This window comes from Nipponia nippon, unplaced genomic scaffold (genome assembly GCF_047370975.1).
Source record: "Nipponia nippon isolate SJK-2023a ecotype South Korea unplaced genomic scaffold, ASM4737097v1 scaffold_4, whole genome shotgun sequence".
Taxonomy (NCBI): Eukaryota; Metazoa; Chordata; class Aves; order Pelecaniformes; family Threskiornithidae; genus Nipponia; species Nipponia nippon.
Genome location: NW_028262358.1, coordinates 5942410 through 5955781, shown reverse-complemented (window position 1 = coordinate 5955781; position 13372 = coordinate 5942410). Strand labels below are relative to the sequence as shown.

At 44.6% G+C, this 13372-nt stretch overlaps 1 protein-coding gene and 1 long non-coding RNA gene across 4 annotated transcripts in view; both read right to left on the bottom strand.

The window, feature by feature from the left end:
• Positions 1-555: 555 nt before the first annotated feature.
• LOC148053078 (uncharacterized) lies at positions 556-4661 on the bottom strand. The gene is made up of 3 exons (XR_015708578.1): positions 4580-4661; positions 3968-4139; positions 556-3837 (listed from the first exon to the last, which is right to left on the bottom strand). It is a non-coding gene; the product is annotated as an uncharacterized LOC148053078 (long non-coding RNA).
• A 2927-nt stretch (positions 4662-7588) lies between these two features.
• PLCB1 (phospholipase C beta 1) overlaps positions 7589-13372 on the bottom strand; it is a 407361-nt gene continuing 401577 nt past the window's right edge. For 2 of the 3 annotated variants that reach the window (XM_009476210.2, XM_087775451.1), the window contains one exon: positions 7589-10940. In XM_009476210.2, coding sequence (XP_009474485.1) covers positions 10710-10940 — 231 coding nt within the window. In that variant the 3' untranslated portion in view covers positions 7589-10709. The remainder of the gene's footprint in view (positions 10941-13372) is intronic. The other variant, XM_087775450.1, reaches the window with a different exon arrangement.

The following is a 13372-nucleotide window of genomic DNA, read 5'->3' as shown; positions in this document are numbered from 1 at the left end:
GGCTATGGAAAGAATAATTTATGCCCTTGAGCCCTTTCTCAGATCTTTCAGCAAAATCAGACATCTAAAGGAAAATCTAGTTCTTTGGAGAGCCATAGTGATGAGTAATGCACCCAAGAGGACTTGGGATCCAGACATGAAGGGATTAGCAGGATCCACTGGTTTTGTCATCTCAGGCAGATTCAGGCACATACTTCATGTCTCCCTGTTTCATAATGGCCATCTGGATGTGAAAATGGGGGAAGACGGGAGCATGTTTCATGGCTCTTGTTTGTCTTCTCATGAGCAATAACAGCACCCTTGGCTTTTGCAGAGAGCTGTGGGATACCTTTTCCGCTGTGAGCTTGCACCACTCTCGTTTCTTTCTGATACACGTTGCCATAGACTGCAACAGCCCTTGGTATGTGTAGTTCTGGAAGAGGGAAAATACTCCAGTAACACTTCAGCAATATGATCACAATCATCCCCCATGCTTTTATACTGGGGTGGAGCCCGCCGCTCTGTTGGGCATTTGTCAAACAAACAACATAAAAAATACCCAGTGCTCCCCCTGGGTCTTGTTGCATTCATGCAAGGAGTCACGAGACAGCTTTGCCTCTGTTGGCATTTTGCTTTCTGCCTAATGCTAAGATAACCTCCTCCCCCCAAAAAAAACCCACCCTAAAACCTGCCTGTTAATTACTGCAACTGGGGCAATTCCCATTGGAGATGGAGGGATCCAGCTGCAGTTCCCTGAGCGTGCGGCAATGGGCAGTCACAGTTGGTTGACCTAAGGCAAGTCTAAGATGATCTAGGGATTAAAAAATAAAGTAAATATCCTCCCTCCCCTCCAAAAAGGAACAATACCACCCTGAAGTCATGCAAACGCAGTTTCCAGTCCGGCTCCCTCCCAGAACATTTGATGGTTCATTTAAAAAAAGAAAAGAAAAAAGCAGAGCAGAGAGTTCCCTGGTGGGCTGTAAGACCTCCAAAGGACTTTTGGCAGCATCGAGAGATATTATTAAGTTTTCAGACTAGGTATGCATGGCACAATAATTAGTTCCCCTGAAGAGACCCCAGTAATTGATGGAATTTTCTGACGTCTATTATGAAAGTATGGAATGGCTCTTCATAAAAACTAGCATTGGATTTTTCACTCTATATTCCAGATAGGCTAAAAATCAACATTAATACCTGGCTAGTAAATTCTGACACTTAAAGAAATTTGTAGCATGAAGAGCTCACAACACTGTGCACTAATTGCTGTGGAGCTAACGAGGGGAGCGAGAGCGTGCGGTGTGGAGGTGATACTGCGGTGATGCTCCTTAGAGCTGCTACCTATGGGCAGGTGGACATGCACTGGTGGAGAGGCCAAGGCTCCCACGTTCCTGCATGGATGCCTTGCTGCAACCCAGAATTAACAAGGCAGAGCCGCAGGAGCGCCTGTGCTTGGCGAGAGGGGTGGCTGCATATGGCTAAGGTCCTGATAAAGGGGTGGCAGCAGGCATGATGCACAGCGGTGAGACCCGGGAGGGAAGAAGGATGGTCTTTTTGTGCACATGGAGCTGGTTTCAATCCCCGTCGATCTCTAAATTGGATTAGACAGGCTGCTCAAGAAATACCCTCTATATTTCTTCAAGAAATATCAAAGAAATCCCCTTCTGGAACAAAAAGTTATAAATATAATTTTGTAGAGCTATTTCTTTACTTCTGGCAATGCTCCAGAGTGCTCAGAAACCAAGTGAACAGGGAAGAAATAGGACATGTGCTGCACATTGGCATTGCAAATAGATCAAACATCGTACAGTTTTCATGCATTTTAGGATTGGGGCTGCAAACTAGAGAGTCAGGCAGAGAGCGCAAGTGCAATTCCCTGCTGCAGCTCCAGAGGCCACCGGGTCTGCCTGGTCCTGCCTGCCGGTTGTCCTCTGCCAGGGACAGCAAGGCTGCTCCTTGCCTCCTCCAGCCTGGGTTTCTGCCGAGGCTGCTGCAGAGTGTCAGCTAGTGCCAATGGATGGGAAAGGTTTTGAAAACGAAAGCTCAACCCAGGAGAAGGGCAGGAACCTGCCGGAGGAATCGATTTGTGTAAAAACCAGCTCCGTCCAATTTTACATGCAGTTCCCGTGCTAGTTTTCATACAACTATTTTTAAGGTAGCGCTATATATAGTCAAATAGTACTTAGCTGCAACTATGCCAGTGCTTGTAAGTGATTGGAATACACAGAAAAAAATATGTTTAACTGTATTAACTCCATGAGGCAAGATAGGATAATTGCATTAAATTCACCTTAGTCCGTAGTGAGGCAGGTCCAGGTGAAAAAACAAGATTTATACCACTATGTGTAACATCAGCAAACGCTTCTTCCCATGTTCTGGCCCTGGCCAGCACCCTCGGTCCTCAACTGGCACGTGGCACATCGCGGTATTGGTTTGCAGGCGGGGACCTGCGGCATCCCCCAAGGAGCTGAGAACAGCAGCATTTCCATAGAGAGCCAGATAATTTCCTTCTCATTAGTTACTTTGACACAAGAAAGTTATCACAGCTCCCCGCTCTGTCACCAGGCTGAGGGAACAGCAATTTGTAAAGCCAGATATGGGTTTTTTTGAATTATGGCAATAGAAAATAGTTGCTTTTCATAGAAAGCTGCAGCGCAAAGGAAAAGTGCATGCCCAAAGCTGGATTTCCTTGGGGAAAGCAGAGCAATTGTTTTGTTGCTATCAAGGTGATACCAGGGTGTTTTCTTCCTATTTCTAGGACCCTAATATAACAAAAGGAGCTAATAGCAGCAAGGTGTAGGAGCCGCTCACTGGTGAATGCTCCAAAGCACTGGGCTAAATTGGGTCCTGCACAAGCGAGGCAGTGCAACGTTTCTTGGCAGCTCACAGAGAGCAGAGACCCTGTGCTGCCCAGGGTCCCTGCGCTGCCTGGGGTCCCATGGCACAGCAGCATTTCATGGCATGACTCCATGTGTGGTACAAACCCAGGTGATGCAAGACAGCAGGTGATGCAGGACAGCATGTGCCGCTCGCACCAGCTCTGCGCCATCCCCAGCCCTGCTGAGGGGGGTACCAGCCCTGCTGAAGGGGGGTACCAGCCCCATTGCCCACCCAGCACTTCTGCAGGTGCAGGAAAATACCTCCTGGGGAGTGGGGAAGGACCTTTCCCCCTTCCCTCCCTCTCCAGCTGCGCCTGGCAGCTGCCTGCAGGTTTCTGAGCAAGGCACAGAAGGCAGTGACGGTGTGAAGGGGCCTCTGTGGTCTCCTCCAGCCCATAAATCACGGCAGCTAACAACCCTGCTGACGGCTGGGCTGCTGTCTTGGGCTTAACGATCAGAGGGACCATTTTGCAGCAGGAAAAGTGAAAGCAGGGCTTAATACTTATTTACTAAAGGGAATACAGGCTGTTTCCTTCTTCTAGAAGTCCCTTCTCATCAGGAGAGGCTTTTCCCCTAGATGGAGAGGGAAGCTCAAGGAACCGAGCTCTCTGCTAAGATCATTGCACCCTTGGATGGAAACAGTGGCACGCCACAGCCGCTGCTGCCTCCTCCTCCTCCTCGCTGGGGCTCCATCTCCAGCTGTTTCCCCAAGGCCGACAGGCAACACTCGATGAGTCAGAGACGTGTCTTACCGCAGACTTTATGGCTTGGGTTAGCTTCCACCCAGGGAGTTCATCTGCTCCGCTCAGCTGGTGGCAAGCTGTGAGAGCACTTGGGTTGAGTTTCCTTATTTATTGCTGAGGGCTCCTGAGATGCCACACTTTTACTGATTTACACCCTTGGAGACAGGCAGCTCATTTTCTGGGAGACATCTCATATGGCTGAACCCGCAGAAACCACACTCACAGCTCCTTTACTGACCCTGGCAATTAAAGGACATTACAAAGCCTTTCCAAAGGGAATCACAACCTTTTGGGTGATCGCATGTGAAAGTGCCCTCCTGGGGGAAAAAAACCCTCCAAGAGAAGAACATTGTGATAAGATTCACGGACCTTAAGGCCAGGAGACACTGTGAGACCGTCTGGTCTGGCTTTTCCATCACATTCCTCTCTGCTGCATCTACGCTGACCGCATGGTGCGAGTAACACGGTGTCGCACCGTCTTCTGCAGCTCATCATTAACCTTTTCTGTTGGTACTTGCAATTAATCATCTCTGGTGTGCTTCTGCAGAAAGGAAGAAAATAAGATTGTCCTCTGTCTCTAACTTGCTTGCCTCCAGCTTCTCTCTGTCAGCTGGTGTTAAGCCTTTCCTGGAGACCAGAGAGCTCGCCAGCCTCCGGTGGTTTCCCTGTGAAGCCCAACTTTCAGCTATCAATCTATAGCCCAGGCAGGGCACAGAGACAGCTTTTCTCTGCACCTTCCTGAAAATGCTGGTACAAAACCTAGACAGAGTATTTCACATCTGTAACTTCTTCCCCAGCTGAAGGCAAGACACCTGCCCTGCTCGCAGCTCCTGCCATGGGTGGATTAGATCAATACAGCAACATTTACCAACTAAACTTCATCTTACCCAAGAATAGAACAAAGTTTGATTTAACCCCCCCCCCCTTTTTTTTTTCTTTTTAAATGATTTGATCCCCATTACACAGGCTGTAATCACTTACTTGAACAGGCCAATTATCCCACCACAGCTCAGTAACACTAATTACATTACAGTTCTCAGCGATGGAAGTTGCCAAGCTCTCCTGCTCATTAGCCAGGCTTCCACAATTGATACAGCAGCAGGTTTTAAATATCTTCTCTTCACATTCATCAGGTTGGCTTCAATTTGTTCCTAATTAGAGCTTGGCTCTTCCAGTGCTTCTTAAAGCCCTTCTACCTGCTCCAGCCAAGATGATTAGCACCTCTCACTGCACTATAGTCTCATCACCATTTTTGCAGCCCACCATTTCCCAACCCCAGCCCTTTAAAATCATATTAGTTATACAGTAGATAACGCGTTACCTCCAATATTTTCTTCTTTACTGTCTGCAAGCTGAACACCTGGATTTTTCATTTCTTCAGGTCTTTTTCCCTCAGATCCTCCTTTCAGTCATGCTACCCCCATGGTACTGATCCTGAGGAAGCTATGAACTGAGCCTCTAAACCCATCCACTTAGAAAAAGTAAAAGGGAACTATGCTGTGGAAAGCAGCACAAGCTCCAAGCCTTTCCTCCTCCTGACTGTCCTACCAGTGCACACCTGAGGACAGGCTCTCTTTAGAGGACCTTTTTTAATCCCAGAACACGTTTCTGCAGTCAGCTTCCTTAACTTCACTAGTGACCATCACCTGCTGCTTTTTGCATGTGGCTTTAATTTCCTGCACTGAGCCCTTTGCTAAGTCGACCTTCCTTCTCTGCACAGGGACTCCTTCTTCTCCTACTGAGCCCTTAAAGAAGCGTAAGGCCAGAGCCCTGACTCTGAGGGGGTACTAGGTCTAATGATGGCCAAGCACATCCTGCTGTGTGTATTTAGGGAAGCTCCATGTCTGGGCAGAGCTGGAAAGGGAGGTCAGGATTAACTGTTTCAACTCCATGGGAAATGGCAGGGTCACAGAAGTGGCCTCACTTGGCATTCAGGTGTCTTCTGGCCAAATCCGGGAGAGGATTTAGCTGTTTTCACATTAAGTAACGCTACTGTAGCCAGAAACTACCTGGCTCCTTGATGCCTGATTTCAGAAGTGATATTCAGATTTAGAGTTAGGTTATTCTACAGGTACGGGAGCAAGCAAGAGGTCTTTAAATGAGTGCCCAAACAAGCCAAATGCAGTCGTTGAAGCCAATCTGTGTACAAGAAATGCTGACCTGAATTTTGTAGCTGAAACTTAGTGGCTTCAGGAGCTTGGGTGCTTCAGCCAGGGCTGGCAGATTTGACTTGTGCAGCTCTCCTGAAGTCCAAGGCTATGATGTAGTTTTTGTGGGTTTAAACCCCCATTCACGTCTTTCAAAGGTACAGCTTGAAATGATTTTCTAGGGTTTGAGTGCATGCCCAGATTCTAGGAGGCCTGGTTGTACAGCCCTTCAGCCTGCTCACCTGCTCCAAACTCTTCCTGCCCTGCTCAGCGATGTTCCCCAACGGCCACCCCAACATCTCAGTTGGATCCAGCCACCCTCCAGCCCCTGCCTGGAGGCTGCATCACTGTGAAGGAAACGATGTAAGGCTCACAAAGCTGAGTATCAATTACTCGTGGTGGAACGTGGCGCTGGCACTAGTTATCAAAGCGTTCACTTTGAGGGCAAAATGAAGTCTTTGGTCACCTTCCCCAGCTGGTAGTAGCAGACTTCTGCTGCTGTGGCGAGACTGGTTTTCTTCTGGCCATCACCAGGAGCATTTGCAGAATCCACTTGAAGCTTCAGCAACCCAATGGGCTTGCTTCGCATAGTGCCCATAGCTGCATGAGAGCACGCACGACTCTGGCCCCGCTGCCTGGCCTCCGCGACACCATCTTCCCCTTGGTCAGCCTCCAAATAGCTCTTCCACACATCCCAGCCTGTCGCCCTCTCTCCTCAGCAGCCAAGTGAGTCTCCTGTGGCCCAAGTACAACAAGCGCCAAGGTCGCCTGCTGGGCCGGCTGTGAGAATCCTGCCTCGCTGGGCCCCACGGGAGCCGAGGGTTGTTTCCCGATCCTTCCCATGGCCTCCTGGATTTTTCCTCTGTGCTCGCCATCACTGTTTCCCCCTCATCCTCCTGAAATCCTCGCCACCGCGCTGCCTCCCCTCGCCTGCCTCGCTATGCAACAGGCAGCTTGCTAACGGGGCCTCGGCAAACCTTGCTCTTGATGATTTCGCACCCCACTGCTCTCCTTTGGGAAGGAAACGTGCCCATTTTTCTTTTCTTTTGCTCCCCCCCCCCCCCGCCATTTCTGTCTTAGTCTTACTCCTCTCTGTCAAATTGACGGGCTCAGCTTTTGGCTCTGTTCCTCCCTTCTTCGCCTGCTTTTACACCATGCCGTGTCTATCCCCCTCCTCAGACCCCATTTCCCCACACCTCTCCTAGTGAGCAGTTTGACTCCAGCTGCCTTGGAGACTATTTATTTTAATAGTTATATCCCTTAGTACACTGGATTAATATACCTGCTTATCTCTTCTCCCAGAGATAATTTTTTACATTGTAAATTAAACAGGGAAAGGAAAGTCAAAAGCCAAAGGAACAGATTTATTTTTCAGTGCTCTCAGTGGAAGGCCCCTGCAAAGGTACATTTCACAGCGCATATATAATTGCATAGATGATTAGCGAAACAGCTGGGGCAGTGGAAGAGAAGTAAGGCTGCTATAATTTGTCGAGGCAGCTTACAGGTATGGCTGCAAATCATGCGATTGCTGTTCTGCAAAAGCCTGTCCTGTAAAGCAATAAATTTTCTCACCAGTTCATTGGCTGTCATGCACTTTTTCGTTTTCCCTTGTTGCAGAGCACCAGCAAATACACGTTTTGCTGGGAGGGGCGGGGGATGCCTAGGCACGTGCAATTTCTTGTTCTCGTTGTTGTGAACACAAGAGCCCGCAGAGAAACTTCACGGACTCCTCCTGGCACTGCCCTTCCTGGGAGCAAAGGGGTCAGGGTAAGGCCTTCGAGGTCTGTGAGATCTCCGGAGTCAACTGAGGCTTTTCAGTCAATGAACCGAGAAAACAACTGTCTTGTGTTAAGAAATTTTTATTTGTCCTTTGGATCTGTAATGTAAGCACATAAAATTACAAGTGGAAGAAACATCATGCCACAAAATTGCATAGAATTTTTACAAAAATGTGAATTATGCCTCTGAAACAATCGTAGATTGAGGAACCAAAAAATATGTACATGTTAACTGAAATATTTCATCCTACTTCGAAAGCAAATCATCAAGGACTAATCAATCACAGACACTATTAATACAATGTACAAGAGCAACACTGATTTCAAAGAAAGGCAAGCAATGATGTCCCTTTAGTTATCTTTCAGTGAATGTTTAGCTAATACATGAGCATTAATTAACATAATTATGAACATGTTAAATCTAAAATGTCTGGCCTTCGTTAGAATTTTTAAAATTCTGCTTATACTGCCAAAACCAAGCTATTTTCAGTAGTGTAAAGATATCTGAAGTGCACAACCTAGTTTAATATAGACAGCTCTATTCTATACAGCAGAAAGTCCACGATACAGCATTTCCACACATTCAACACGGAACAAGGCAAATACATAAAAGGCACAAGACTCGCACATCATAAAGACCCTTTTTTCATTATCTTACTCTAGTTCAAGTAATATCAATATTAAATGATATCTGTTTCACTGAAATAGTTTGAACAATGCAAGATGTACAGTATTACACACTACCTTACACCTGCAGAAAGTGGCACTGTACAGATATAAAAAAACATGAGTAGAGGAAATGGTCAAATACAAACGTACTGTAAAATGACTACAGCTGATAGTATATTTAATCCAACCGGTATATTTAGTTATTTTTAAATATAAATAAAAGGTTAATTGGTATTTGCCCAAGTTTCTTTGAAGACTGTGGTGAAGTCCTGGCTCCACTGAAGTTCATGGGAAGGTAGCGCTGAAATTCAAAGGAGCTAAGATTTGACCGAAAAGCCTGCGCTGTACAACGGTTTCTATAATGCAATAGTCTTCAGTTTTATTGTGAACACTGCTATCAGTTTATTCTTTTCATAATTTAGACAATATGTTGTTTTTACTTTATAAAATGCAGCATTACATCTTGACTCTCCACATTTTCAATGAGTTACTAAGATTGATTTCAAAGTGCAAAACAAGGATTAACAGAGGATTCACCTTTCCTAGCATTAAGATGAAAGTCAGATTTTTGAATTTCATGTTCACTAATTTCATCATCATAAACCAGAATAGTTTAATCCAAAATATGATCTCCAAACAATGTGCAATTTTTCTTTCTTTCTGCTCTAAGTTTAAAAAAGAAACATCAAAATACTGTCTGTTTTCCAAGATTTGAACTTATATATATACACACACACCATTATTTAACTGAAAACTTAAGCTTGATTTGTATTTTATTGCTTAAATTTAAATAAAATAAGTTACTTTAAAGTACTAAAATCCTGAGGGAATGGAAGTAAAGTAACTTAACTGTTACAATGTATTAAAATGCCTCCTTACGTGATCGACTTCTTTCTCTGATTGCTTCTTAATACAAAGTAAGGCCCCGATCTTGCAAACATGTGTGTGAACATTATTCCCCAGAACAGCTGCACGGAGCCCAGCGGTGCGCAGGAAAAGTCATTTATGCGCGTTTGCAGGATCAAGCCTCTCGATGCAAATCTACGTCTTTTGAGCCAGTTTATCCTTTGCCCCAAGACGCCTCCTCACCGCGTGGCTGAGGGAAAGGCCTTTAGCATTATGCATCGGCTCGGGTACAAATAAGAATCCGTCTGTAATGTTTCATAGTTCCTATTTCTGTTAGTACGGGAATCCAGAGAATAGCATTTCTTTACCTTTTCAAATACCCTGACTTTCACAAAGTCTCTCTGTCATCTGATATACATTTCTGAAAATGTGCTGTTACTTCTCTCATGCGTATCATACAGTACATGAACTTTGATTGTTCTTACTTTAAGAAGTCAGTTAAACAGATTAATATACATTTTTAAATAACAGTGATCAGGTTTTTATACTTTGCTTTTAAATTTTAGACCTTAGTAAAACTGAACCTCAGTCTTAAAAATAATGGAAGATTCTGTTAAATTTCAAATACTGTAGTCCTAAACATGTTATAATCCTATCAAATTCAGTAAGCTTAAAATATGATACTTAAAATCAATACGTTTGAGTCTGCAAAATATATATCAAATTTATATTCTAAAACTACTTTGATTTACAACACTAACACCACAAAAAGAATTTTATGATTCAATGACTATTTTATAGCAGTATAACCCAGATGTTAGCTTTCATAAAGATTCTCTATTCACGTATCCCTGAAACTCTTCCTTTTGCCAAGAGACCACACCGACTTCAAATAGAAACATGCCGTGTGTGTATATAGACGGATGTGTGTGCACATATAGCTATATATATATACAAACATATATGCACTCACACAGCGTAACAAACACGGACGTACACAGACACCGACAATCTCCAGGCAGAGTTCTTCTCTGTGTTTTCCTCTTGTCCCCACAGTTCCAAGAATTTTCAGCAGCAAATATATTTCTTTCCATGTGATAAACATAATATCAAGACAGCAAGCCACCAGTGCTTGCAAAGCTAAAAAGGATTAAATGTTTCAGTGCAAATGTAAAATGATGGTACAGCTGTCAAGGTGCAGTTATAAAGAAGGAAACAAATATGATTAAGTACTGTTATAATATTCTCTAAGATCTGTATTAGTTTGGAGCACCTTGCACGGGCACTTCAAAAGGAAATCTGCACACGTTTGTCTCTGTACAATACACTGGTCTTCATTAAACATTCTTAACAGTGAACATGGCCAGAAAATTACCCATTGTAAATTGGCCAAAAAAAAAAAAAAAGAAAAAAAAAAAAAGAGGAGAGGATGGTTAACATATTAATTTTCCCATTGCAACTGCACTAAGCTTTAGAATAATAATAAGATGAAGAATGAGAATGAAGACCTTTGCACAATACTTTTTAGAAAATGTTCCTTTTGGGAAATGTGCACTTGAATGCAGATTCCTCCTGCCTCCTGAAGCGCTTCAGCGGCAGCTCACATCGGGAAAGCGGAGACGGGCAGCTGGGGAGTGGTGCGCCCTGGCGCACTGATTGTTTCTTGGGCAGCTAAAAAGTAGTATCAAATACTTTTTCTGGATTATCTTCTTCCAATTCCTCTTCACTTTGCAGAGGTTTATGATTTGATTTTCCACTGTCAGATGCCAGGGAAGAGGGGGCTGAACTGTGGTCTCCATCTTCACTGATTTTCCCTTTCATGGCTTCCTGTACGAACTCCAGAATTTCCAAAGGCAGTCTTTTGAATTTGTCTTGATATTCCTGATCAAGGTCCACCTGCAACTACAACAAGAGAGACAAGCTGTCTTCAGTTGTATCTAATGAGACCAGTGCTACAGTATGGGGAACATACCACATGAGGCAGGGGGAGAATTAATAACGCATTTTTGCATTATTCAAGAATATATTCCTTTCTTTTTCATATTAGCGCCACACATCCAATCCGCCTATTGATTTCCATGCAGTCATTGCAAAGCTGAAGGAATGTGTGGTCATTTGTGCATAAGGCTGGTTTTGGGTACCATCCTTGGGTACCCAAATCCTTAAAATATATGTGGATTTAACTGTATTGGCGTCCATACTCCCGCTGGCTTTCACAAGACTCCATTCAAATGCAGTATGGATCACGGATAAGCCTTTGAAAGAGCAAGGCCATTATAAAGCTTCAGGTAGCTAATCACGCATTAATCACACCACAAACATTGCTCTGAGAACAATATAATAACTTTTGCCAGATTTCTTGGGTTGGAGAAACCATTAGGAAAAAGTCAGTTGTCAAAGGGAGTCAAAGAGGGAGGGGAAAAAAGTTAAATTACATTTCTTAGGGCTAGATCATGGAAAGTTAAATTATCTGATTAATGCAGTACGTGTCTTGGACATTACTAGGGAAAAAGTGTCATATCATCAACAGGATGCAAAAGGCATGCAGAAAGAAATCTGGCTATCAGTCTTCAGGAAGCTGTGGGCCCTTTCCCAGTATTTATTTGTATAGCCTTTGTTTTTAGTGCCCATATTAGGATCTGCACGATCCATTACTTAAAGAACATTAATGTGTATGAAGGTTTCAGCTGAAGACAAAGCCAATTTTTTCATCATGACCAATATGAGCACGGCAGGAAGCAAAAGGGGTGAGTTCCAAAGCCAAACCCGCTCTGTCCGTCCATCCATCCATCCAACCATCCATCCACCCACCTTCTTAAAAAGAGGGACTCGGGTTCTGCTAACTGTAGCTGCAGCAGTTTCACAGTAATTTCTTAGGCAATTGTATTTTGAGCTGTATTTTTTTCCAGGATGCATAAAGGTGCTATGAATTCTGACTTTCAGCTCTACGCTTGTCTAACCTGTCTAGTTTCAAGTCTCCATCACCCCATTGCAATGGCTCTCAACAAGTAATACAAATTTTCACTTGAACGTTAGGACCTATACTGCTCTTACCATCCTTGACCTGTCCACAGCATATGATTGTACCACTATGCCTCCCGCTCTGAGCCCTTCCAATCCCATTCCCCATGCTTCTGTCCTGGTTTTCATCCTGCATCTCTGATTTTATTTTTGTGAGGCCTCTTCTCCTTTCTCCTGATGTGCAAATCAACGTCCTTAGCTCACCCGGTCTAGTTCTACATTCCTTAATTAGACAAATTTTGCAGTTTTTCTTCCTCAAGATCTAAGATCCGGCTTTTTCCTGTGCGTTTTCCTGCTAAAGCTCCTTTCCTGCCTTGTTTCTGGCAATTTTTCTGCTGTTCTAGCCTCAGTTTCCCATCTTGGTGTCAAAGTGCCGACAAACACCGAGTCTGAGGCACAAACAGTCGCATTAAATACACCCTGCCTCTAAAATATATATTTGTATCAACTATTAGACTGTCACTACCGTAACACCCTTCTTTTGTGCAGCACCCTTCTTTTTTTCCCAAACTTCCTTTGTTTTCTGGCTTTATGTCTAGATACAAAGTTTTGAAGGGATCCTCCTTTCGTCTCCATTTTGATAACACTTCCAAGAGCAGACATATTATCAGAGGAACAGTGCCGTAGCGTGGTCGGCAGGAAAAACCCACAAACGATGCTGATGATCCCTCACTGCCCAGCTCACCGCCGGGGCCCTGCAGCCCCAGGACTCCACGCCTGCTGCCCAGCGAGCTTTTCAACTCTACTTCAGAGTGATGGCAGCATGGCGCTCACGTAGGTCATACTGCAAATGCAAAGATGACATTCTAGGCAAAAGGTCTGCCATCATGGTGCAATCATGCTTTTGGTTACTAAATATCCGCACTGCTTAAAAAAATGGGAGGGATGGAGGGGAAGACGAGTCCTTCTGTTTATTTATGACAATTACCCAAAGATGCTATCACAGTTAGAGGGAGATTTATGCCAAATGTGGGACAAAACAGTCCTTGGGCTCATGCGAAACAGCAGTGATGGCAGAGGCAGTGCCTGCCTGCGGGCTCCAAGCACGCCGTGCACCGTGCACGCCAAGTACCATCATCTTTCCCTGTTCAGGAGCGTTTGCAGCTGGGTGCTGGGCCACCGGTGCAGATCCGCAGCAGTGTCTGAGCACCCCACAAAGCCAGTTAAAGTTCCTGCAGGGAGAGGCAGCTCTGCATACAATATTTTTTATAAATCTAGGGATCATGGGACAGGCTCCAGAGCACTGGAAGACAGAGCTTTATACAAGGACATTAATTTCTTTATACAGGAGTGTCTGAGCCAGAGATGGGCTG